The sequence below is a fragment of the Pantherophis guttatus genome, chromosome 5, assembly GCF_059756535.1.
Source record: "Pantherophis guttatus breed Tessera chromosome 5, ASM5975653v1, whole genome shotgun sequence".
Taxonomy (NCBI): domain Eukaryota; kingdom Metazoa; phylum Chordata; class Lepidosauria; order Squamata; family Colubridae; genus Pantherophis; species Pantherophis guttatus.
The window spans coordinates 91,998,704-92,021,550 of record NC_142067.1 but is presented as its reverse complement, the minus strand read 5'-3'; the positions used below and the strand labels follow the sequence as shown (position 1 = coordinate 92,021,550).

Genomic DNA, 22,847 nt, shown 5'->3' with positions numbered 1-22,847 from the left:
TTGTAGATTTATATACCATCTTTATATGGCTTATGTTCTAGATCATGGGTGTCAAACTCAGGGTGTCACGTTGCCATCACATGTTTCAAGACGTTTTCCCCTTTGCTGAGCTAGGATGGGCATGGCCTGCATGTGACGCATCCAGCCCATGGGCCGCCAGTTTAACACCCCTGTTCTAGATTTAATCCTTTCCTAGTCCTAAATATTGTTTTATAACAATATTTAATTTGAACTTCCTTTTTATTCTGCAGAATACACAAACTAATTTAGATAATTTATTCCTTGACTACTTTATTAACAAAGCATACCTTGGTTTTTTATTTTTCCATATTTTTTTTTAACTTGGCAAAAAACTTGCCTTACTTTGTATCTGTTGAACAAGACTTCCATTGTTGTAGGAAATTGTTTTTTCCCCTTCTATAGTTTCATTGATTGTGCCTGTTAACCACACTGGGAGGCTTTCATACCTACTGCTGCCTTTCCTAAAATGTGTAGCACCTTCTGGTAGAGCATCTGTTACTATAGTTTTAAGTAAAACAGATTTTCTTAAAAGGCTTAATCTCTTAGAAATCTCATCGCAAAATTGTTTTAATAATGCTATTTCCATTTTGAAAGCCACTGTTAAATGTGATTGGGTGGAACTTGTAGGACCACTTTTTCTGTCACATTTCATTACAGTGTTGTCATTGTTTCAGTGGGGTTTACACTTCATTCCTGAGTGGGAGCATTATCCACAATAGTGCTTAAAACTCACCTCTCCTGTTTTTTCAAAGTCTCCAGATTTGTTTACCTAAAATGCTCAATATTTACATGCTAATTTTGATTTTATTAATGAATTCCCAAGAAGGCTTCCTTAATAAAATATGGCAACATCAGTATTCCACAGTATCTTAAAGCTCTACTTATCTTGGAATACCTGCTACATAGTCCTGATATTTTCTTTATGATTGTCTTGACGTCTGACCTTGCCGTACATGTTAGTTTATATCTGCAAAAAGCAGCCACTGCACCTTTTCTGCATCAGAAATGACAGTGAGGGAGGATATGGAAACTTTGAAAGAATAACATTACAAAAAAAAAATCATTTTTCCAACTCCCTTTAATTATGCCTGATTCATGTGATTCATGTACATATTTACCAAGATAGTCCTCTAACCTAAAACATGGTGCGTACCTGACTAAATAATGGAAGGTCTTAGTGGAAAGACATCTGCAGGGCTAAATAACATGTTGATTATGTCATTCAGATACAATGACTTATGTTCTTGTGTCAGATGTTAGGATACAAGTACATACTATTAGTATTTGTGTGATGTTGTCATAATGCACATCATTTTGATGTTCCTGTAATTTGCTGAAGGCAAGATTGTAGCAAGTTTGCTATAGTCTGAACATACAGTCCCCTATTCTAGAGGTGTCTTTTTGGCACCAGGGACCATATTTCCACGGATCTGGGGGGGGGATGGTTTCAGTTGCTCACCTCCAGCTGTGTAGCCCAGTTCCTAACAGGCCACGGACCAGTACTGGTCTGTGGCCCAGGGCTTAGGAACCCCTGCCCTAGTCATTATGTGGATTGCTCTCACACATACATCTGAGCAGCTTACTTTCTGATGTTATATGTTAAAGGATACTTCTTGACAGTACTGTTTTATGATAATATAGCAAGTAACTTTGCCCACAAGAGCATATTTTAAAAGAGGACTGTGTTTATGGATTAAACTTGTGATCATAAAATGAAATGATTTTTGTTAAGGGATATAATAAATAGGGAATCAGCTCAAGTCATAATGTAAGTCGAAAGGTAAGGGACCTTAATAAATGGAGACTGTGCTTGCTTCTATTTTTTTAAATGAAGAATTAAACGGGATATTACCTTTGGGAGGGGATGAGAACTCAACCCATCTTTACCTGGGTTAAGACTAGCAGTTAAGACTAGCAGTAGACAAAATATTTTCTAATTTAAAAAGTGCTAAAATGTGAGAAACCTCTTGAAGGGCTACAATTTGTAAAGATGCAACATGGTTTGAAACAATAATAGAAGAAAAAGTAAGCAGCTTTAATTCAGAAAGGAAAACTCAGACAGATTGACAGAGGTGGACTGCAGCAATTACATACTTTCCCATATTTTAATTAAATTCAGATAAGCACTGAGGAATATATGCTGCTTATTACAAAGGAGGCATGTCTCAAACCCCTAGGACTGCTGGGGACCGTTGACAAATTGTCATATCTAATGTTCTTTGGATGGGATGCTCATCTTCAATTATTCAGGAGGGGGTCTGGCAAAACAACCATGAACACAGGGAACTAAATGTGTTATTGAAAGCAATTTTTTTTAAGGTACTGTAGTGTATTTACCTCAAATAGTGCCCTTTCTTTCTTTTTCCTTCCCTCTCATTCTTTCCTCTTCCAACCCCCTTTGGATAGCTCAACAAATTATATACATCAGTTGATCGCAGAATCAGAGAATCTTGCTTGAGTATGTTTATAATCCTTGCAAAGAGAGCCTGTTTTTTCCTTACAATATTAAATGCCATACTTTTCTCTTAAACACCCTACACATCAACTCTACGCCTCAAAATGTGATCTACTGTATTAACAGTAGTATTTTTCCTCATTTGTGTACTGACTGCTGTCTGCAGTTAGATAACTGGCTTTCATCATAAATGTTGCTAAATTCAGTAACATTGATTAAAATTTATTTCTGCTAAAATTTAATTATACATTTTCCTTGGGAATTGCTACTTTTGTATCTTTTAAATGTTTCATGGGACTGTGTATTTCACTGTTGAAGTTTTGTGACTGCTGTTCGCAGGGATGCTACAGAGAATAAACTGAAATTTCCTCTTTTATATTCTTTTTCATATTGAAGTGTCTGCTCTGGATGATTTGCTTTCTGCCCTGCTGAGAGGATGTAGTGTTAATGATAGCAGAATCCGGTTTGTTTGCCAATTTCTCTAACCACAAGTAAGTCTCTAATAATAGCATACAAACATTACCTTGGCATTTTTATTTAAAACTATGTTTCATTAAGTTATATTTATGGTTTGGAAATGTGGGTAAATGTCTGTACATCTATTTATAGACCTGTTCAATTTTTACACAACTAGAGTTTTTTCAGTTAATGTTTCAGATAATCCCCACCAACATCTCTGAAATTGCTCTACAGTAGAGAAGTTGTGGTGAATAATATTGTATATGTTTTGTCTTCCAGGTATTTCTGTACTTTGCTATTGTAAAGTTGTGTGAATGCCAGCACTCACAATTCCATACCTTCAAAGACTGTTCTTCACATACTTTGAGTGTGAATGTCTCCAGGAGAAAGATGTCAGTTCAATGATGTCAGAGAGGATCGTGGGTGAGTACTTAGCCAACCCTGATGCCTAAATACACCATTCTATTCAGTTAGGGGGAAAAAAAAAATAAAGCTCTGTTTTTAAAAAGTACTTTATTTACTTTAAATAAGAGAACCAGCCATTCAAGGTTATTGCTTTTTTCTCAAAGGAGAAAAGAGCAATGACTTCCCTGCCTACATTCAACACTATAGTCACACTGGAGCTGGTTGTGAACACTTGCTATACCACTTAGAATAGATGTCTCAATCCTGAATTTGCAGCAGGGAAGGAGATAGAGGAATGATTATATATAGGACACAAGCAATGTTGGTTCTCTGGACCTTTTGCCTAAATATGCTTGTTTTGTCTGTGGCCAGAAGAAGGAAGGAATACAGAATACATGGATAGGGACAGATTGAATGAAGATACACACACACACACAAACACACACACACACCCCACACACATATACATATATACACACATACATACTGTGTTTCCCCGAAAATAAGACCCTGTGTTATATTTTTTTGAATCCTGAAATAAGCGCTTGGCCTTATTTTCGGGGAGGTCTTATTATTTTGGGGCGCGTGGAGCAAGACGAGGCTCCTCTTGCTGTCTTACCTGATTTCCAGCTCTGTCTCCCTAAACCTAACCAGAGGAAATGGCGTACCTTGATGAAAGACAGACCTAAATTGAATGGGAATGTGGAAAAGACCCTTCGTTTGGCTCTCTTTTATTTTAATAACTCATAATTCAGCAATTCCATTTGCAATAAGAACAACACTGTAAGCAGTCCCAGATACCAAACAATGTCGACTGGCGACACCGAGGGGGAGAGCCTTCCCTCTGGAATGAACTGCCCCCGGAGATCTGCATGATCCTCGACTTACGTACTTTTCGCCGTGCCCTTAAGACTTTTGTTCCAACAGGCCAGGCTGGCTTAGAAAATGAATTTTAACTGGGTGTCTGTAGTTTTTAACATAAGGGCCAAATTTTCATATATTTTAAATTGTTTTTAAATTTTTAGGTATATGTTTGTTTTAATATGGCTGTACACCGCCCTGAGTCCTTCGGGAGAAGGGCGGTATAAAAGTTTAAGAAATCATCATCATCATCATCATCATCATCATCATCATCATCATCATCATCATAAGTTTCTACATAGAGGCACTTGAGCATACTGTGAAATAAATATGAAATTTAAACTTATCTAGCACATTCAAAACAATGGATTGGGAAAAATCATTTTGAAGTTGCTTCAGATTTAGAATTATTTTTGGTTGTACTCGGGATTTTACCATCTGCATACAGATGTCATTGCTTTTGTCTTTAATAATACAGTAAATTAGAACTTGACTAAGTATCAATTATAATATTCCTACTATCAGGTCAGCTGAATGCAAATGACATACCTTATCCTAATTTATTCTGATTGAATGTATATAAACACTTCTTCAGATTAAATAGATAATTGGACAGTGAGATAGTCAGTGTTTGGAATTGCTGCCTCATTTTTCTCCCAAAAAGAAAATCAAACCCGAATTAAAGATTGTTACCTGCATGTTAGCTTACGTTAAACAAATTTGTGGGAAATTTGATTTAAATGCTAATACAACAGTGTTCATAATTTTATTATGGAACCAATGCTATTTATATAATTGGAGTTTATTTTATTATATATATATATAATATATATATATATATATATATACCCGCCGCGCGGGTAGTGATGGGAGTGTCCCGACACTCTCATGTTACACCCCTCCTGCGGGACCTGCATTGGCTACCAGTTGCCCTCCGGGTGAGATTCAAGGTGCTGGTAATCACCTATAAAGCCCTACATGGCTTAGGCCCGGGGTATTTGGTGGACCATCTGTGGCCAACGACAGCTCCCCATTGCTCAGTGCGTTCCCACAGGGAGGGCCTCCTTGGGGTGCTGTCGGCCAGACAATGTCGGTCGGCGACCCCTAGGGAGCGGGCCTTCTCTGTGGGCGTATCTACCCTGTGGAATCAACTCCCTCTGAGGCTCTGGGTGGCCCCTGACCTTCGCTCTTTCCCCCGTGGCCTTAAAACATGGCTATATCGCCTGGCCAGCTTGGACTGAAGGGGTTTTAGAGGGGATTTTAATGGTTTTTACAGTTTTATTGGGTATTTTTTTTTTTTAAAAATTGAACTTTGTGTGTTTTATTGTTGTGAGCCGCCCTAAGTCCTTTCGGAGATAGGGCGGCATATAAGTCCAAATAATAAATAATAAATAAATAAATAAATAGTAAAAGATTAAGTCCTTGTTTGGTAGATTTCAAAATGGCTTTATTGCAATGACTTACACAGTCATTGCAATAAACAGTACAGATAATGTGAAAATATTATTTCATGTACATTTGATTTTCAATAAAATGTAGGAGCATCACATAACCGGAAAGGTGGCAGTTGTTTGGTAAATATTTCTTTCAGATTTCTCATAGAGAGAAAAATCACATTCACAGATATTTAGCAGTAGAGGGAAACTTAATTCTAGCTTTCTTTAGTTCATTTTCATTAAAACAAATGTTAGAAATTTATTTGCATGTTCTGTGGAATATCTATTGTGGCTCTATGTTTGCTATGTATATAGTTTTACTCTAGGCAAATATTGATGCATATGTTTTAAGAAAGTAGCTTTTGAGTATCACTTCTAATGTATTTTTTCTCTTTGGTGGATACATTGATTTAACTAGCAATCTCATAAGATTACAGAATAATATTCTCTACTCTTTTAAATGTTCATACTCATAAGAGTTTTTCTTATGTTTTTAAAATTATGTTCAGAGAAAATGGAATCCAAGACGAGGCTGCCCCTGAAACCACTACACCAAATGGAAATTGCTTGAGAAATAGCAATACTGAAGTTTTTGTAAGTGCTATGATTTCTAATTTCATAAAATTAGATGGGAAAAAACTGAATTTGATCTGGGTGCAGTTTATAGCTTAAAACCATATTGGGGGGTGCTGTCAAATTAATATATTTAAGTTCAAGGGTATGTCTAGAGCAGGGGTGGGTTCTACTTACCTTTACTACAGGTTTGCAATGGGGCTGCTTTGCTCACGAGCGCGCTCTTCTGCACATGCTCAAAAGCATTTTGATGACGTTGGAGTTGGTGGGCGGAGCCTCCTGCCAGTTTTACTACTGGTTCTATAGAACCGGTGCGAACCGGGGGCAACCCATCACTGGTCTAAAGTTGACCTATACTATTACTAATGTGAAATGGTTTCATTTTGTAAATGCCCATATAGGTTGTCCTCACTTAACGACATTAATTGGAAATAAGACTTTCCTTCAGTAAGTTGAAGCAGTTGTTAGTGAAACACCTGACTGTACCATTCAGCAATAGCAGTTCTGGTAACAGCATTGTAACTACAAAAAATTCCTGAACGAATGTTTAAGTGAGGACTGTCTGTAAATATATTTCCTATATCTATACCCCCTCCCAGTGAAATTGAGCACTCCTCCCAGCTGATAATGCTGGATCAATGTAGTTGGTACCTCTGTATCTATTTTATAACAGTTCTGTCAAGGAATTTGCCCCTTTGCATACTGTTCCTGTGTCATGGAGTGAATTTCATCTTTATCATTTTAGAAAGGGAAAAGAAAAGTCCGAGAACAATGTGAAAACAGAAGAAGAAACTCTTCCAGTAGTAAACGATCAAGCCAGCTGCAAAATGGAGAAGTGGTTGAAGCCGTTACATTGTTTGAGGTGGTCAGTATGGGGAAAAGAGCTATGCAGGTACATCTACATATTTTCTGGATTGACTGGACATCTCTAAATTAAACTGTTTATGAAAACCTTGTTGCTTTGCTCTCTTTTATTTCACGGTTGAAATATGTCATTTTTAGTTTTTAATCTGAGGTTTTTTTTGGTTTTTTTTTGCAATCTGGTTCAGCCTGTGGTAGATGACTGGATTGAAGCCTACAAAAAAGATAGAGATGTGGCACTTCTGGATCTCATTAACTTCTTCATTCAGTGTTCAGGCTGTCAAGGTAAAAATCCTTTTTCTACATTACAAAGAGAGACAATGATTAAAATATATTTTCATTATACATTCAATTCTTATTTACAATGCAGGATTATATTTGTTGATGATTGTTCCAGGTAGATATAAGGGTGGACAGAAACTTGCAAAAATGGGAAGCATCCATTCTTAGACTAGAAGAACCACTATTATATGCATACTATTGTACTCCAAACAAAAGGAAAAATTACAAGAACAAAACAAAACTACACAAAACATGAAAAATTTTCATAAATAAACCCAACACATACACATAGAACGTCATCCCTAGTTGAATACTGATAAATATATTTCAGCAATAATAGATTCCCCCCTTGTGAAACAGACTCACAATGTTATGAACTTCTACAACTCTGTTTACCCAGCTAATTTGACCTGGCATCTATCTACTATATTAAAAAAAAAAAGAGTTAACAGGTAAACTCAACAACAAAGTTACATTATAAAGCCCCCTTAACAATCTATTATTGTATCTAACTCCAGAAAGTCCACAGTGGCTTCTAATCTACCATGAACCACGGTAATCATTAACTCTGATAAGTCCAGGATTAAATGTTATTTATCCTCCTTAATGATAAAACTTTTCTTTAAATTTTTAACTGGGATCTTTCCAACAATTGGAAATCCCCATTCCCCAAAGTCATAAATCTCTCTCTTTTTTTTTTGGAAATTTTTTTTATTTTTAAACAAAACTTAAAACATAAAACAATTATCATCCATTACAATTACATAAAGTGTATTGATTGTTACAAATCTTTTGTGCTTAATCCTCTATCCAACATTTTCTTATTTAACAGTTTATTACATTATTATTCTCATTTACCAATTATTTAACAGTAAATTGTCCTCTATAAGGGGAAAAAAAAACCCTTTATATGTTTTATTATCTTATCCATTTCATATTTCATATTTCATTTCCATTCTTTCTTGTCTAACCATTGATAAAATAAATCCCATATCAAATAATATTGTTTGTCTTCTTGTTCCCTAATTTCAAATGTCAATTTACTCATTTCAGCGCACTCCAAAATTTTCTTGATAACGTCGTCATCTGTGGGTATCTTCTCTCCTTTCCAGTTTCTAGCAAATACAATTCTAGCCGCCATTAATACATTCACAATTAAATATCTCATTTCTCTATTGTATATTTCTGGTAAAATCCCCAATAAAAATATCTCTGGTTTAAAGTCAATATGTTTCTTTGTCATTTTTTCCAACCATTTGTGGATTTTAGTCCAATATCTTTTAGCTTCTGCACATGTCCACCACATATGGTAATATGAGCCTGGAGTCTGATGACACTTCCAACATTTCTCGGATTTATTCTTGTACATTCTGGCTATTCTCGCCAGAGGTAAATGCCACCTGTAAAACATCTTATACAGATTTTCCTTATATGCTGTTGACATTGTCATTTTATAATTCTGCAACCATAATTTTTCCCATTTCTCTAAGTCAATCCCATGACCCACATTTTTCCCCCATGCAATCATTGTTTCTTTAACTTGTTCTTCTGCCAATTTTACTTCTAATAAATGACTGTACAATTTTTTAATTACATGGTCATCAGAACCTGTTAAGATTTTATCTAAGTTTGTCAAGTTACTATAAAAACCCTCCTTTTTAGAATCTTCATCATATCTAGACTGTATTTGCATATATGAAAACCAATCCATTTCAAACTCTTGTTCTTCTAGTTCTTGCTTCGACTTAAGTTCACCCCTTTCATTTAATAATTCACCATATCTAACAATTTGTTCCTTTCTAAATGTTATTGTGTGTGAGACTGCTTCAATAGGTGATAACCAGACTGGAATTTTTAAATAGTAACATTGTTTAATCTTCTCCCAGTTTAATAACAAAGACTCTGGTATCGTATGTCTTCTGAAATAACCCTGTACTTTTGTACTTTTATACCACATAAAAGCGTGCCAACCCAACAATAAATCATGTCTTTCTAAAGTCAACAATCTAATATTCCTTAACGTTATCCATTCTTTAATCCACATCAAGTTACAAGCTTGATAATATAATTCCCAATCCGGCAAACCAAAACCTCCTCTTGATCTAACATCTTGCATCAATTTTAGTTTTATCCTTGCCTTTTTGCCCTGCCATATATATTTTAACACCATTTTATTTAAATCTTCAAAATATCTTTTCCCCAACTTAATTGGAATTGTCTGAAATAAGTATAAAAGTCTGGGCCATATATTTATTTTAATAGTTGATATTCTCCCTATCAATGATAGCTGCAAATTCTCCCATTTTGTTAGATCTGTCGCTATCTGTTGTTTAAGCTTATCATAATTATTCTCCTTAAGAGTACCACATCTTGCTGTCAAATGTATTCCCAAATATTTAACCTTATTCGTGACCTGCATCCTTGATACTTCCGCCAACTCTTCTTTCTGTTTTTTTAACATATTTTTTGTCAACATCTTTGTTTTGTCTTTATTTATTTTCAAACCAGCCACTTTCCCAAAATCTCCTATTTTGTCTATCAATTTGTTTACAGATTGAAGTGGTTCTTCCAAGATAAACACCAGGTCATTGGCAAATGCTTGCAATTTATATTCTTGATTTTGAATTTTCATTCCTTTTATTCCTTTTTCTTCTCTGATATTTCTGTTTAGTACTTCTAATGTTAACACAAACAACAATGGTGACAATGGACAACCTTGTCTCGTTCCTTTTTGTATTTCAATAAATTCTGTCAGCTCTCCATTCATCATTATTTTTGCTGTTTGTTTATAATATATAGCTTCTACAGCTTGGGCAAATTTCTCTCCAAAGCCCATCTGTTTCAATTGTAGTATCATAAATCGCCAAAGGCGATTGTCAAAGGCTTTCTGTGCATCTAAAAACATCAAAGCCATTTGTTTTTCTGGATGCGCATCATAATATTCCAATGTATCCAAAATTATCCTCAAATTGTCTCTAATCTGCCTTTTTGGCAGAAATCCATTTTGATCCGGGTGTATAAAATTATTTAAATATCTTTTAAGTCTTTCTGCTAGTATTGTAGCGAAGATTTTATAGTCTGAGTTTAGCAAGGATATTGGCCTATAGTTTTTGACCTGTTGTAGGTCGGTATCTTCTTTTAGAATAAGTAATATATGCTTCTAACCATGAGCTGGGTATTTCCTTCTGTAGCATTACTTCATTCATAATTTCTAGTAATGGGAGACTCAGTGATTCCTGCAAAGTCTTATAATATTCCGCTGGTAATCCATCTGGACCTGGTGCTTTCCCACTTTTTTGTTTTTTAATTGCTTCTGTCAACTCCATCATTGTTATATTCCCTTCTAACATCATCTCAACATCTTTTGGAATCTGAGGTAAATTCGCCTTATGTAAATATTGTTTAATATTTTCCTCTTCTATCTTTTCTTTTTCATATAGCTTTTTATAATAGTCTTGTACAATGTTCTTCTTCTCCTCATTTCCAAATCTAATTTGTCCTTGATCATCTATTAACTCTGTTATTTTCCTTGAGTTCCTTTCTTTTTTCAATTTATATGCTAGCCATCTGCCTGGTTTATTAGCATCTTCAAAATATTTCTGTTTAGCATTCCTGATTTTTTGTGCTAGCTCTTCTTTCTCTAATAATCCCATTTTATGTTTAATCGTGTCCATTTTCATTTTAATGTCTTTTTTTTGTGGGAACTTCTGCAGTTCTTTTTCCAATGTCTTATAATCATCCTCTAGAATTTTATATGCTTGCCTTTTCTTAATATTTCTTTTCTTTGTATAGTCAATAATCAGGCCTCTGGCATAAGCTTTCATGGTATCCCATTGGTTCTGCAGTGATGTATCCTCTTTTCTATTTTCTTTGAAAAAAAAAGCTAATTCTTTCTCCATGTTCTGTAGGAAATCCTTTTCTTTTAATATTGTAGTGTTTAAAGTCCATCTAGACCTTCTCCTTTGTCCTTTCCAGCTCATCATCATTGGATTATGATCTGCCCAAGTATTAGCCTCTATGGCTATTTCTTCTATGTTCAAGGTCAAGTCCATTGTCAACCATATCATATCTATTCTGGACCATGATAAATGTCTATTGGAATAAAAAGTATATTGTCTATTTTTTGCATTTCTTTCTCTCCATATATCTTTCAAATTTATTTCCTCTATCATCTTAAAAAAAGATTTCGGCAAAGTTTTCCTACTTTGTTTTGTTGTCTTTTGTGTATTATAGTCCATTTTCTCATCTACTATTCCACTGAAGTCTCCCATCATACAGATGTCATAAGTCATAAATCTCTGTAAATATCTCCACAGCATTTGTTGTTCAAAGAATCTTTCTACAAGTTGAAATGCACACCTCTTGGCAATTGATTTCTGATTGGATATAATACCGTAAATCCATTCTCCAATCTCCACCAATTTTCTTAAGAAAGTCCAGTCCATCACTCATCAATTCTGCCATCTTTAAAGCTTTTGAACTCATGCCCGTTTCAGCCTTCTTTAACTAGCCTGTAATTCTCAAATCAAGCTACAAACTTCAAATCTGCTAGCAACAAATTAGATTCCAATCGATCTGATTGTAAGTCTGGTTTATCTGCTGTTACTTGCATCAGAGTGCCATCTTCGGGTTGATTTAAAACTGTTGTTAATTTATTATTTTATCCAAGTTTTCAATTAGTGCTTGTATGTTGAAAAGCATTTTTTTCAAGGTTTCCCAGAAGGAATTGCCAAATTTCTATTGACTTAAAAAAATGGAAGAAGAGCTACAGAATTTACACACTGGAGCAAGCAAGTCTAGAGCACTGTCTGGGTTATGTCATATGCATCTCTTTTGCACCAAATGGCTTCTATCTTGTCTGCAGTAAAACAAGTTATCTAGTTATGTTTTATTGGTGACCTTGTATTATAAGCAAAATCCTGAATCCTGAAGATGAATGTTGAAAACATTGGAAATTCTGAGTGCTAAGCATATCTGAGATATGCTTATGAATATTGTACAAGGGGTTATCAATCCTGTGCATGTTTCACCTGGATGTGTATTCCACTGAATTATTCATAAATAAGAATACAATTGTAATTAAATCTAATAATTAAATAAAAGGCAACAGAATACAATGGTGCAGAATATCTATTATGCTGGATGCTAATTTTTTGTTGACTTTTGAATCTCTTGACACTGTGACCCCATCATTGTTTTAAAATAAAGTTTATGTGCATACTACTGCAATACATTAAAGGCTCATTTAAATTTCCTATTGTTGTTTCCATAGGAATGGTTACTGCAGAGATGTTCCAAAGTTTACAGAACTGTGAAGTGATGCATAAAATGACAGAGAAATTCGATGAAGTAGGTCCTTCCTTTCCTAAGGCAGGAGAGCACAGCTTCATTGGTTTGAGGGACACATGGAAGAGGCATGTAGAAGGCTATAGTCCAAAACTGTTGAGAGTCATTTTTAATCTGTAATTTAATTTACTACATAGCTTTTATTTTTAATTATATTTAGGTAAGACTTCAATAGCAGAATAAATAGAAGTAGCAGCTTTGTAAAGTAACTGTGACAGGCACACTGAAGTTTACCTGTTGAAATAAGTCTAGGAAATCCAGATTCCACCCTCGGTCATGGAAGCTTACTGGATAATATTTTTTTTTGATATATGTTTTATTTGCAGTTTTCCTTTAACAACCAACATATTTTGTGGACAGTGTAATGTCCTACATTTTTTATAGAGTGCTAACAGTAATAATACAATTACATATACATAGTTTTTATCTTCCAACTTATAACCTTGATTTGCTCATTATAATTATAATATATTCTTTTATGTATCAATATGTATAATACTATTTTCCCAATTTGTACTTATTTTTCCCCTTCACTTGTTGGGGTTCTTCCATATTCACCTCTTTATCTTTAAACAGTACTATTCTCTTTATGATTCTTTATTGTTTTCTCCAAAAATATATTTAAACATCAATTACCTTTCTTCATACAATGTGTTTTTTGACCCCTGTTAAGTCACCAATATTTTAATATTTTAAATATTACTCAAGTTCCACCAAATTTCTAATATCTCAATTTTCTATAAACACCATTAAAACCAATTATTAATAACATTTAATCGGTCCTGGGATTACATCTCTAAATCTCCTGAATTTGTAGTCTTTAAAAGCTATAAATTCCAATACATTTTGGCACACTGTTAATCATAATACATTTAAATATGCCTAATCACAGTCTTCCATCTCCTAATCTTAGTATATTTGTGGTTATAATAAATTCTATTATATATCTATATATGTGTTACTATTTTCACAATTTATACTTCCTATTTGTTTCTGTTAGTTTTTAATACAATCACAGTATTACAAGATATTATATCTCTATCTGTCATTTCTCAGCCCTTTTTGAATTTCATCGTTTGTTGACTTTTTGGTGATTCTTTTATATTTCTTTCTTGGGATCCTATATTTCTTTCTAATATTTTTACATAGACTAAATGTTCCCTCTGCCTTACCCCTTATTTCCTTCTACTGCATCATTTGGATGCCCATCCATAACCCTTTCATTATTTTTGGGAAGTCTTCCTTTTCCCCCCCTCTGTGCTACTGTAAGCTCTTAAGGAATTATCTATTCAATTCTTAATATATATTGTTATTGTCTTTTCATTGTTTTTGTTTTCTTGTAGCTTATTTTGATTTGTCTCCTCTACCACTCCTTCTGATTTCTCATCTATCTTCTGAATATTTTGTTCATCATTTCCCACCATTTGTTGAGGGTCTTCTACATTCACTTCTTTATCTTTGGGCAATCCATCATCTCTTTATGATTCTTTATCACACTTCCATAAAAACTTTTAACCATCATTAACATTTCTTCATAGAACTTTATTGTCTCCTTCTGAGTCATTTTGTACCAAATTAATATATTAAAAATAACTCAATGTATCTCTAATATTCCAGTATCCCAATATCTAAAAACTCCAAAAAAATCAATTATTAATAAAATGTATCAATCCCAGAATTATTCCTCCAAATCCCCTAGCTTTCTAGTCCTTAAAAGCTTTACATGGATGTTTTTATATAACAGCTCATAATATGTGCTTCTTTATTGACTTAAATATTGATGGCAGTTTCACTCATGAAAACTGAAGATATATGTAGGATATTGCCAATACCTTGGAGGTGATAAAGAAATCTTTATACAGAAATGTCAACATACACAAAAACTGTTTGAACTTAGCTATGGATGTTTATAATTGTATTTAATTATTATGAAAACATTGATGTTATTAAACATCACTGCTTAAGTTTTGTTTTTCCTTTATGTATTATAGGAAACAGGATTGCAATATAAAAGGTTTATGGCTTATCCCTGGATTTTGACTGTTACTTGGCCAGTGGACATGGTAAAGTAATTATTCAATATATACTCAACCCTTTATTTTGCTGGAATGTATGTAGGGATACCCAATAAGGTTCTTAGACCGTATGCAATACATGTAGTGACAGTAACCAAGATTGCTTCAAACTTTCACAAGATTCCAGGATCTGTTTAATATATGATAAAAAGGTTTGCATTTTCTAAAATACCAGTAGGGTTTCACTGATTAGTCAGTTTTTATCATGTATTTTTAAATGTAATTCTTACGAATGATATTCTTTATGTTTCTCCATTAACTGAAAATAATTATATTGCTTAATGCACCTCCTCCTCCTTCCTTGAATCAAATGCAATTATTTTTATGTGTGCTGGCAACATGTGGTCAACATGTGGCTAACAAAATCAAGAAAAATACATGCAGGCTTCTTTAATTTTACCTTGCTGTACTGTTCATTCCACCTCATATCTTCACAGCTTGGAGATGTAGGAAAGGTATGAAATGCTGGATCTGAAGTGAGCCTTCTCAGAGTTAATTGTGAGGGTTGAGGGCACCCTTTAATACAGATAACAACAACTTTCTCTCTAATAAAGTGGATAGTGGCTGTCTATCAAATAGATTACTTTTCCCAGGCATGTAGGGCATATACCCAGTTGCTGTAGATGTATCAACCTCATCATATAAAATCAGCAATGAGAAGTCAACTGTTTGTATGACTTTTTTCTCATCTGCAGTTTAAGCTTAATCTTATAACTCATCTAGGCATAAGTGTGAATCTTCTGCTAAATGAAGTAAAGAGCCAAGTTGTGAAGTATAAGGAGATCTTCTTTACTGCTGAGTATTGGTTGGAAAGCTTGAACTGATTGACAAAGCTGGGTCTAACATTACAGTCATGGTTTATGCCAGGGGTGGATTCTACTTACCTTTTCTACCGGTTCACAATGGGATCGTACACACACGCTTGGTTTGCTCGTGCGTGCACCTTGCTTCTGCGCATGCGCAGATCGCTGATGATGACATCTGGGGCGGTGGGTGGGGCCTCTCGCCAGTTTTACTACCGGTTCTTGCGAACCGGTCCGAACCGGGGGCAACCCACCACTGGTTTATGCTGACTTTGGCAATCACTCATTTCAAGAAAGAACTATATGCTATGTACAGTGATAATTTTGCATGTTATTAAAGGCATTTAGCAAGTCCAACTGGGAGAATCTTCTAAAATTCAATGTCTATAAAGTTTTAGCCCCATCAGACTGAATACAATTGCTTTCACGTGTGATTCTAGATGTCAAAGCCCTGCATGAACTTTTAATGCCAAAGTGTTGTCTTCTGCACTATTTCTGGATGCCTTAAATTCTTTTCCATCAAATTGAACAGCTTTGTATCAAATGTTCTCAGATCATAGCCTATTTTTACATTTCTTGCAGGGCAATGAAGACTATCCACTCATCAAACCAGGGTCCTATTGGAAGAAGTTCAGAACAAATTTTTGTGAATTCACTGCAGTACTAGTCCAACAATGTCAGTACAGCATTTTGTATGACAGCTATTTGATGGACACAATAATCTCTCTCCTTACGGGTTTGGCAGATTCCATGGTCAGAGCGTTCAGGCATACCAGTACATTGGCAGGTATGGACAACAGTATGCACTATTACTATTTAGTAGTTGGAAGCTTGATATCCTACACTGTTGGAATGGTGAAAAAATAGAGATTGTTGGTAAAGTTAGACTAAAAAACCCCACCTCTGGTGGCAGGTACATAGCAGTCTGAAAAGAATTCATCAGGTGACCCTTTAACAGGAACATTGTAGCACTTTGTAAATCTGTTTTTCTTTATGGAACTTTATGCAATTCAAAAACTAAGGAATATAGTGCTAATATGGAAAATGTTATCATCCTTGAGTCTAGTTTCTGGACTCTTTAAACATTATCTAGTCTTTAACCAAAAGATTTTTCTAAAATTTGTAATTGGCTGTTACTCACTGATTCAAACACTGGGGTAGTCTCCCATCTATTATTTGCTATTATAAAAGAATGATCCTGTTGAACTCAGATTCCATCTGTTTGCGGATTGGAGGAACTACCTAGTGATACATGATTGATAACGTCACTGATGAAACAACAGGTGTTGTCCAGACAAATAGATAAAGTAGAAATATAGATAGTCAAGATCATTGTGACATGGAAATGTTTATGCTTACTCTTTCAACCATTCTTTGTCTTGGAGTTTATAGTAAGAAAGCCATACCTTCAGGCTACATACCTGAACTCTTTCTGATTTTTCTTTTTCTCAAATAGCCTTCAGACTAATGGAAGAACTCATACTGTCTAAAATGGTATAACCTCAGGTTTAGGTCTGAGCTTTAGCTAGGACTCATTGCCATTTTTGATCCTGAAATCTCAGAATGCATTTCAAAAAATTCAGAGCTCGAGAATGTGGCCAGTTGGAATGCTTCACGTCCCAGTTTCTGGAAATTTGAGTTGCATATTTCTGGTATTATTCCAACCAGTGTGTAATTTCTCTTGGCACCTTTAAAGGATTTATGCCTGTGTGTTTTATTCCAGAGAGAATGAAGTTGAGACAGGTTGCTCAAACTATGGGCCTCAGCTTCATGTGTCATGAATTCACCCTCTAGAACTAACACTTAATTAGGAGGTACTTTCCAGTTCTTCCATATTAAAGAAGGCTGTTGGATTTGTTAACAGCCTGTTGTGGTTCTTAGGCTGACTGATTATTTTCACACTCTGTAGATAAAGCTGAATGGTAGATAAGAAAAAAAAAGCTGAAGGAGTAGCCAGAAATGATGCAAAACATCAATCTAAGATGATGGATCATATAATGGAAAATTTGTTCTGGAACTACTGAAAACTATAAAAAAGGCATTCAAAATAAATATATTTTAAATTAATACCCAGCACGATTATGGGGACCTATCAAACATAGATTGCTGGAGAATGTATTGTGATGGTTATGTTATGTTAATTGCAGCAAGATTTATGTTGGAAAGAGCTTGGCAATCAACCCAAATATCATCAATTGAGGAGTGGAAAAAGAGGTTACAGACTATTAAGTATATAATAATTTAATAATGAATTATTATTGTAATAATTTCTGAAATAATGACCCCTTATAAATACAACTATAAGGAAAAAATATGTGTCAACTCTGAACTGAACCTAGCAGAAGCCATTTTCCTCTTCTTCAGAGTGGGGAGCGGGGAAGGAGGCTGGAATGCTTTGCTAGATACAACACCGAACTTTCTCGTGGGAACCAAGGTCATCTCTACAGGTGATGGATAAAGTTGGGGTGGAGTGCCTGGAGAGCCCGCCAATTGACCTAATTGGCCAATGTGACCTGTGACATTTGAGGAAGGAGTTATTTTCTATTTTAATTATACAGAAACTGCAGGAAATGTTTAGAGTTGATTTTACACTTAAGCATGCCAATATGATGTACCCAATAAAGAAGTTCTTTGAGGAAGATCCTAGCCTTGGAGTCCTGATTTGCTTGGGTTCATTAATCGGAGCCTTTACACTAGGTTCTAATCATTTTTATGTCATATGCTTTGCTGTAGCATTAACATTATTATTAATCAAGAATTTAATAATAACTTTAAAACAATTTTAGATATTTGATAAGAAAATATTAGTTTTCTAATTTTTGAACTTTGGTATACTGGCTAAAGCAGTATAAAATAAGAAGTAAGAGACCTCTTGAGTCCCAGTCCCACCTTAGGCACAAACCCAAATTGGTGAGCTGGGCCAGTCGTTGTCTCTCAGTCCTAGAATGGAGGCAATGGCAAACCTGAAAAACCTTGCCAAAAAACCTGTAGAGACTAATTTAGGCAAATATCCAGGCGTCAACACTGGCTTAAGACAGAAAAAATAATGTTTTTTGGGAGGCTAGTTTGAGAAGGGTTTCTTTTGCTAGAATTTTATGGGTTTGATACTTAGTGACAAATTCTTAAATTAAACAATTTGATACAGAGATGCATATGCACATACACGCCCAAGGGTTTTTTGCAGCTAAAAAAGTAGTGTCAAACTTCTGTTGAAAAAAATAATTCAATGATAGGCATAAAGTATAGTCACACCTAAAGTAAGTTATTCCTGAGCTTTCTTTTCTTTTTTATTCTAGGTTTCTAAATTCGTAATGTTAAGATTCTAGACTTGATTTTGGTATTGTATTTGTTTTTGTTTCCAGCTATGAAGCTTCTTACAGCACTTGTAAATCTAAATCTAAATCTCGAAGTAAGTAAAGATAACCTGGAAAGATTATATGAGGTAGAAAAGAAGAGGATCGTGGGAAAGAAAATCAATTCTAGACTGGACCAGCTTGAGAGAAAAAAGAGAGAGGTGGGGCAATGTTTCAAGGGGAGATAAAATGTAATTCATGAACCTAAGACAATGTTACTAAATTTGCCATTCAGTGCCATTAGCATTTAAGTCTCTGATTGGGATTTGCATAGCACAGCCATCCCTGGTTACAAAATCTGCCATTTATTGGAGAATTATACTCTCATATGATGTTATAAGAGCTGAAGAATAGTTAGGGATGCAGGTGTTAAGATCTATATGGCACTGAGCCATTATATCTGAAATTAATATCTACTGGGAGAATTGTGACTTTCCCCCCTTTTCCATACTATGAAATGGCAAGCATAGCTTGCTAAGAGGAAAAAGAAGTTGAGCTTGCTTTCTGCCATAGATAACTGTCCAGGGAGGAAATATTGAACAACATGATAACTATAAGAACTTCTTCAAAGTTTTCTGATTTTTTATATACTGCTTTTCTAACAAAGTCTAGGAGGTGTGTTGGAGTAAACTCCTTTTATTCTCAGCTAGCCTAACTGATGTTGATAGAAATTGTAGTCCATTATATTCAGATTACTGTATGACTGCTCTGTTGGTACTAGCAAACTGAATATAGCCCAGCAGGTGGGGATCACGAGAGAATGGAAGGAAGGAGAAAGAAAATTGCCCAAGAGGGTATCTGCTTTAAACATAGCTTCCACAATCCTCCTTAGATTCTGCCAAATTGTAGCTTTTAAGATGACAGAAAATGAAGATGTGAAAAACTAGTAAAGCATTAATTTAATATTAATTTAATGTATATTTAATGTAAATGTAAACTAAATTAAAAAACATTTAATAGACAATTTAATGTACGGTAATTACAATGAACTCAAACCTCATTTTTTATCCTGATATAACTACATTTGAGAGTGTAGCCAGTGATGAAATCTTCTGAAGTGAAAGTGTGGCCTGAAAAAAAAAATCACTGGATTAAAGCCTTTCCTATGTGGGGGAAAAAAAAAACCTCAATTTTTTTCATTTCAGTATGAACAGAAATCTCTGGAAGTAGAAAATATGATGAATGCGATTTTTAAGGGGACCTTTTTGCCACGTTATCGGTAAGAATGTTTATGTGTTTCCATGGAGTCTAATTTATTAAGAATAGATTGACTGAGAAGCTTATTTGCATGTAATCATTTGAAGTTGCAATATAAAATTAACAATATTCAAGCATTAGGATAAATTGTATTAAGAAGTACAAGACATCACATGACACTTGATTTCAGCTTGCATTCATTCTCTTTATCCTTATGCAGTTGAGAGATTTGGTAAAAAGAGTCTTCTGCAGACTTCAGGTATTATATTGAAATACAGTGCCTGAACAAGACTATAGTATCGTATATTTGATTGGTTTCATCAAGAATATTCAGAGCACTTCATACAGTTTTATAGTGTCCCTTTAATAAAGATTATTTATAGCAGATGGTATGAAGTATAGAATATGTAAGAATGTATGAACCAGCTCATGGAAGATCACAAATATTGTTTTCATTTTTTTAAAGTGATATTATTCCAGAAATCCGGGCTATTTGCATTGAAGAAATGGGCAGCTGGATGAAAATTTATCCTGATACATTCCTAAATGATAGTTACTTGAAATATCTTGGATGGATGCTGTATGATAAAGTGAGTTCTTTTATTAACAACTGAAAAAAAATACCCATCTCCTTTTTCAAAGATTAAATTAGTGTTTTCGTTCATACATGCTTACATGATAATCTTCCATTGAACAACAAAACTAAATCTGAAGAATAGGGTTAAAGACAACACACTTAATGTTATTCTTTTTTTTATTTTTCCTTTTTCCAGTTTAGAAAGCCAAATAGAAAAGCAATATAAATTTAAATCAAAACTGTTGCTGAAACAATTGTCTAGTTGTCTACAAGACTGATAATATGATTGGTTTTAGGTTGGAGCACTGCTGCTAAAAATCAGGGCATTTTGAGGTTAGAATAGTCCATTTCAAATTCAAAGTGTTCCAAATTCAGAATATTCTATATACACTTCCATGGTTTACTCTTGAGACAGATTGCATGTCCAAAAAATCAAGTACAAGGAAGAGTATAGGTCAATATTGCAAATGCAAAAAAAAAAAAAAAAAAATTGTGAATCCAAAGCCAAGTGTCCCTGCTGTCCCAAATTTAATGACACTTGTATAAATCTTGGCTAAGATAATATCCCCAAGCCATACATATTCATGTATTAAAAAAACTACCCAGAAAAATACACATATCTCAATTTGTTCCAAGCTACCTTCCAAATTGTAGGCAAAGAATCATAAGCAAAGCAATATGTTGAAATCTTTTATCTTTGGTGTGGACAGGTTTTGCTATCAAAAGATTGGCACCTGAGGAATGAGTCTCCTGCCATTGCCTACTGAGTAATACTGATATCTGTATAATTTCACCTGTGCCTGTAATTCCCACTCGGTTTTACTTTTCCTTGTAGCATCCTGAAGTACGGCTGAAGTGCCTTCAGGCACTACAAGGAATATATAGTCAAAAAGAGGTGGTTTGTAAAATGGATCTATTCACTAGCAGGTTCAAGGTAAGTTAAAATAAGCATTTCCCAATATGAACTTGTTGATATTAGGAGTGATTATTTTTAGAACCAAACTAGACTCACTACAGGCCCTCAGATTTGGGAAGAAAATTAGAAACACAAATCCCTTCATTGTGAGTGTTCAGTGTGATTTTTTTCCCAAACACAAACACATATTTCAGGGCTTGGATGCTTAATAATATATAAGCATATTTTTACTACATTTCTCTGCCATCCATCTTATGACTCTGAGTGGCTTACAATAAAAAAATTGTCAGAATATAAAAGCATAATAAGAATAAACTTAAAAACAGAATTAAAATTAAACATGCACTATTAAAAAGAGCCTCGGTGGTGCAGCGGACTAAGTGCTGTTAAGTGCTAGCACTTAGCTGCCAGCTGCCTGCAATTAGTGCGAGTTCAAATCTCACCAGGCTCAAGGTTGACTCAGCCTTCCATCCTTTCGAGGTAGGTAAATTGAGGACCCGGATTGTGGGGGCAATAAGCCAGCTTTGTATAGAACAACACTGCTTACGGGGGGGGGGGGGGGCAAAAGCGCTAGTAAGCAGGTATATGCATAAAAGTATGCAGGCTATTGCTATAATGCATTGTAAGCCGCCCTGAGTCTACGGGAAAGGGCGGCATATAAAATGGACTAATAAATAAATAATAAATAAATAAAAGTGGAGAGTATACTCTCAGAACACCCACCATCTCCAGGGTTGCCTAACAATCTTCACCCCCCTGCCATTTGATAGAGCCAATTAATAGTTTAATATATTAGGTTCCTGTACATTAACTTTTGTCATTTGAAGGTACGCATTTGGTAACTTTTCTCATTCAACTTTGTTGTGATATGATTCATTTAGTTAAAAAAAAGAAAAAAACTACAGTTAATTCACAATCACTTATTAAATTGTTCTGGAATTTCATCTGGAAATAAAAAAAACTATTTCTGCAAGGCATGTTTTACAATATAATTAAGAAGAATTACCAATTTCTGTTGTAAGTGATTACAATTATTAGAACCAATATCTCTTCAACCATTTCTACAGCAATATGTTTCACCTAATATATTTGGAATCAATAGCTTGAGATTTGTGTCTATTTTGAACCGGGACTCCAAATATTCCAAGCCTGTAGGGGGTGCTACAAACCATCCATTGCAAATTCTAAACATCAGCATTCAAGCTAAAACAAAATAAAAGAACAGTT

General features: G+C 34.6%; 1 protein-coding gene across 19 annotated transcripts in view; it reads left to right on the top strand.

Annotated features, from left to right (window-relative positions):
• Positions 1–22,847, top strand: part of LOC117673782 (cohesin subunit SA-2-like) — a 66,891-nt gene that overhangs the window by 3,657 nt on the left and 40,387 nt on the right. For 5 of the 19 annotated variants that reach the window (XM_034431411.3, XM_087895307.1, XM_034431409.2 and 2 more), the window contains exons 2-13: positions 2,873–2,967; positions 3,215–3,358; positions 6,147–6,231; positions 6,956–7,102; positions 7,260–7,356; positions 12,626–12,702; positions 14,691–14,762; positions 16,160–16,364; positions 18,940–19,091; positions 20,076–20,149; positions 20,594–20,717; positions 21,540–21,638. In XM_034431411.3, coding sequence (XP_034287302.2) covers positions 3,309–3,358; positions 6,147–6,231; positions 6,956–7,102; positions 7,260–7,356; positions 12,626–12,702; positions 14,691–14,762; positions 16,160–16,364; positions 18,940–19,091; positions 20,076–20,149; positions 20,594–20,717; positions 21,540–21,638 — 1,182 coding nt within the window. In that variant the 5' untranslated portion in view covers positions 2,873–2,967; positions 3,215–3,308. Of the gene's footprint in view, positions 1–2,872; positions 2,968–3,214; positions 3,359–6,146; positions 6,232–6,955; positions 7,103–7,259; positions 7,357–12,625; positions 12,768–14,690; positions 14,763–16,159; positions 16,365–18,939; positions 19,092–20,075; positions 20,150–20,593; positions 20,718–21,539; positions 21,639–22,847 lie in introns of all 19 variants that reach the window. The other 14 variants (XM_087895318.1, XM_087895314.1, XM_087895317.1 and 11 more) reach the window with 5 other exon arrangements.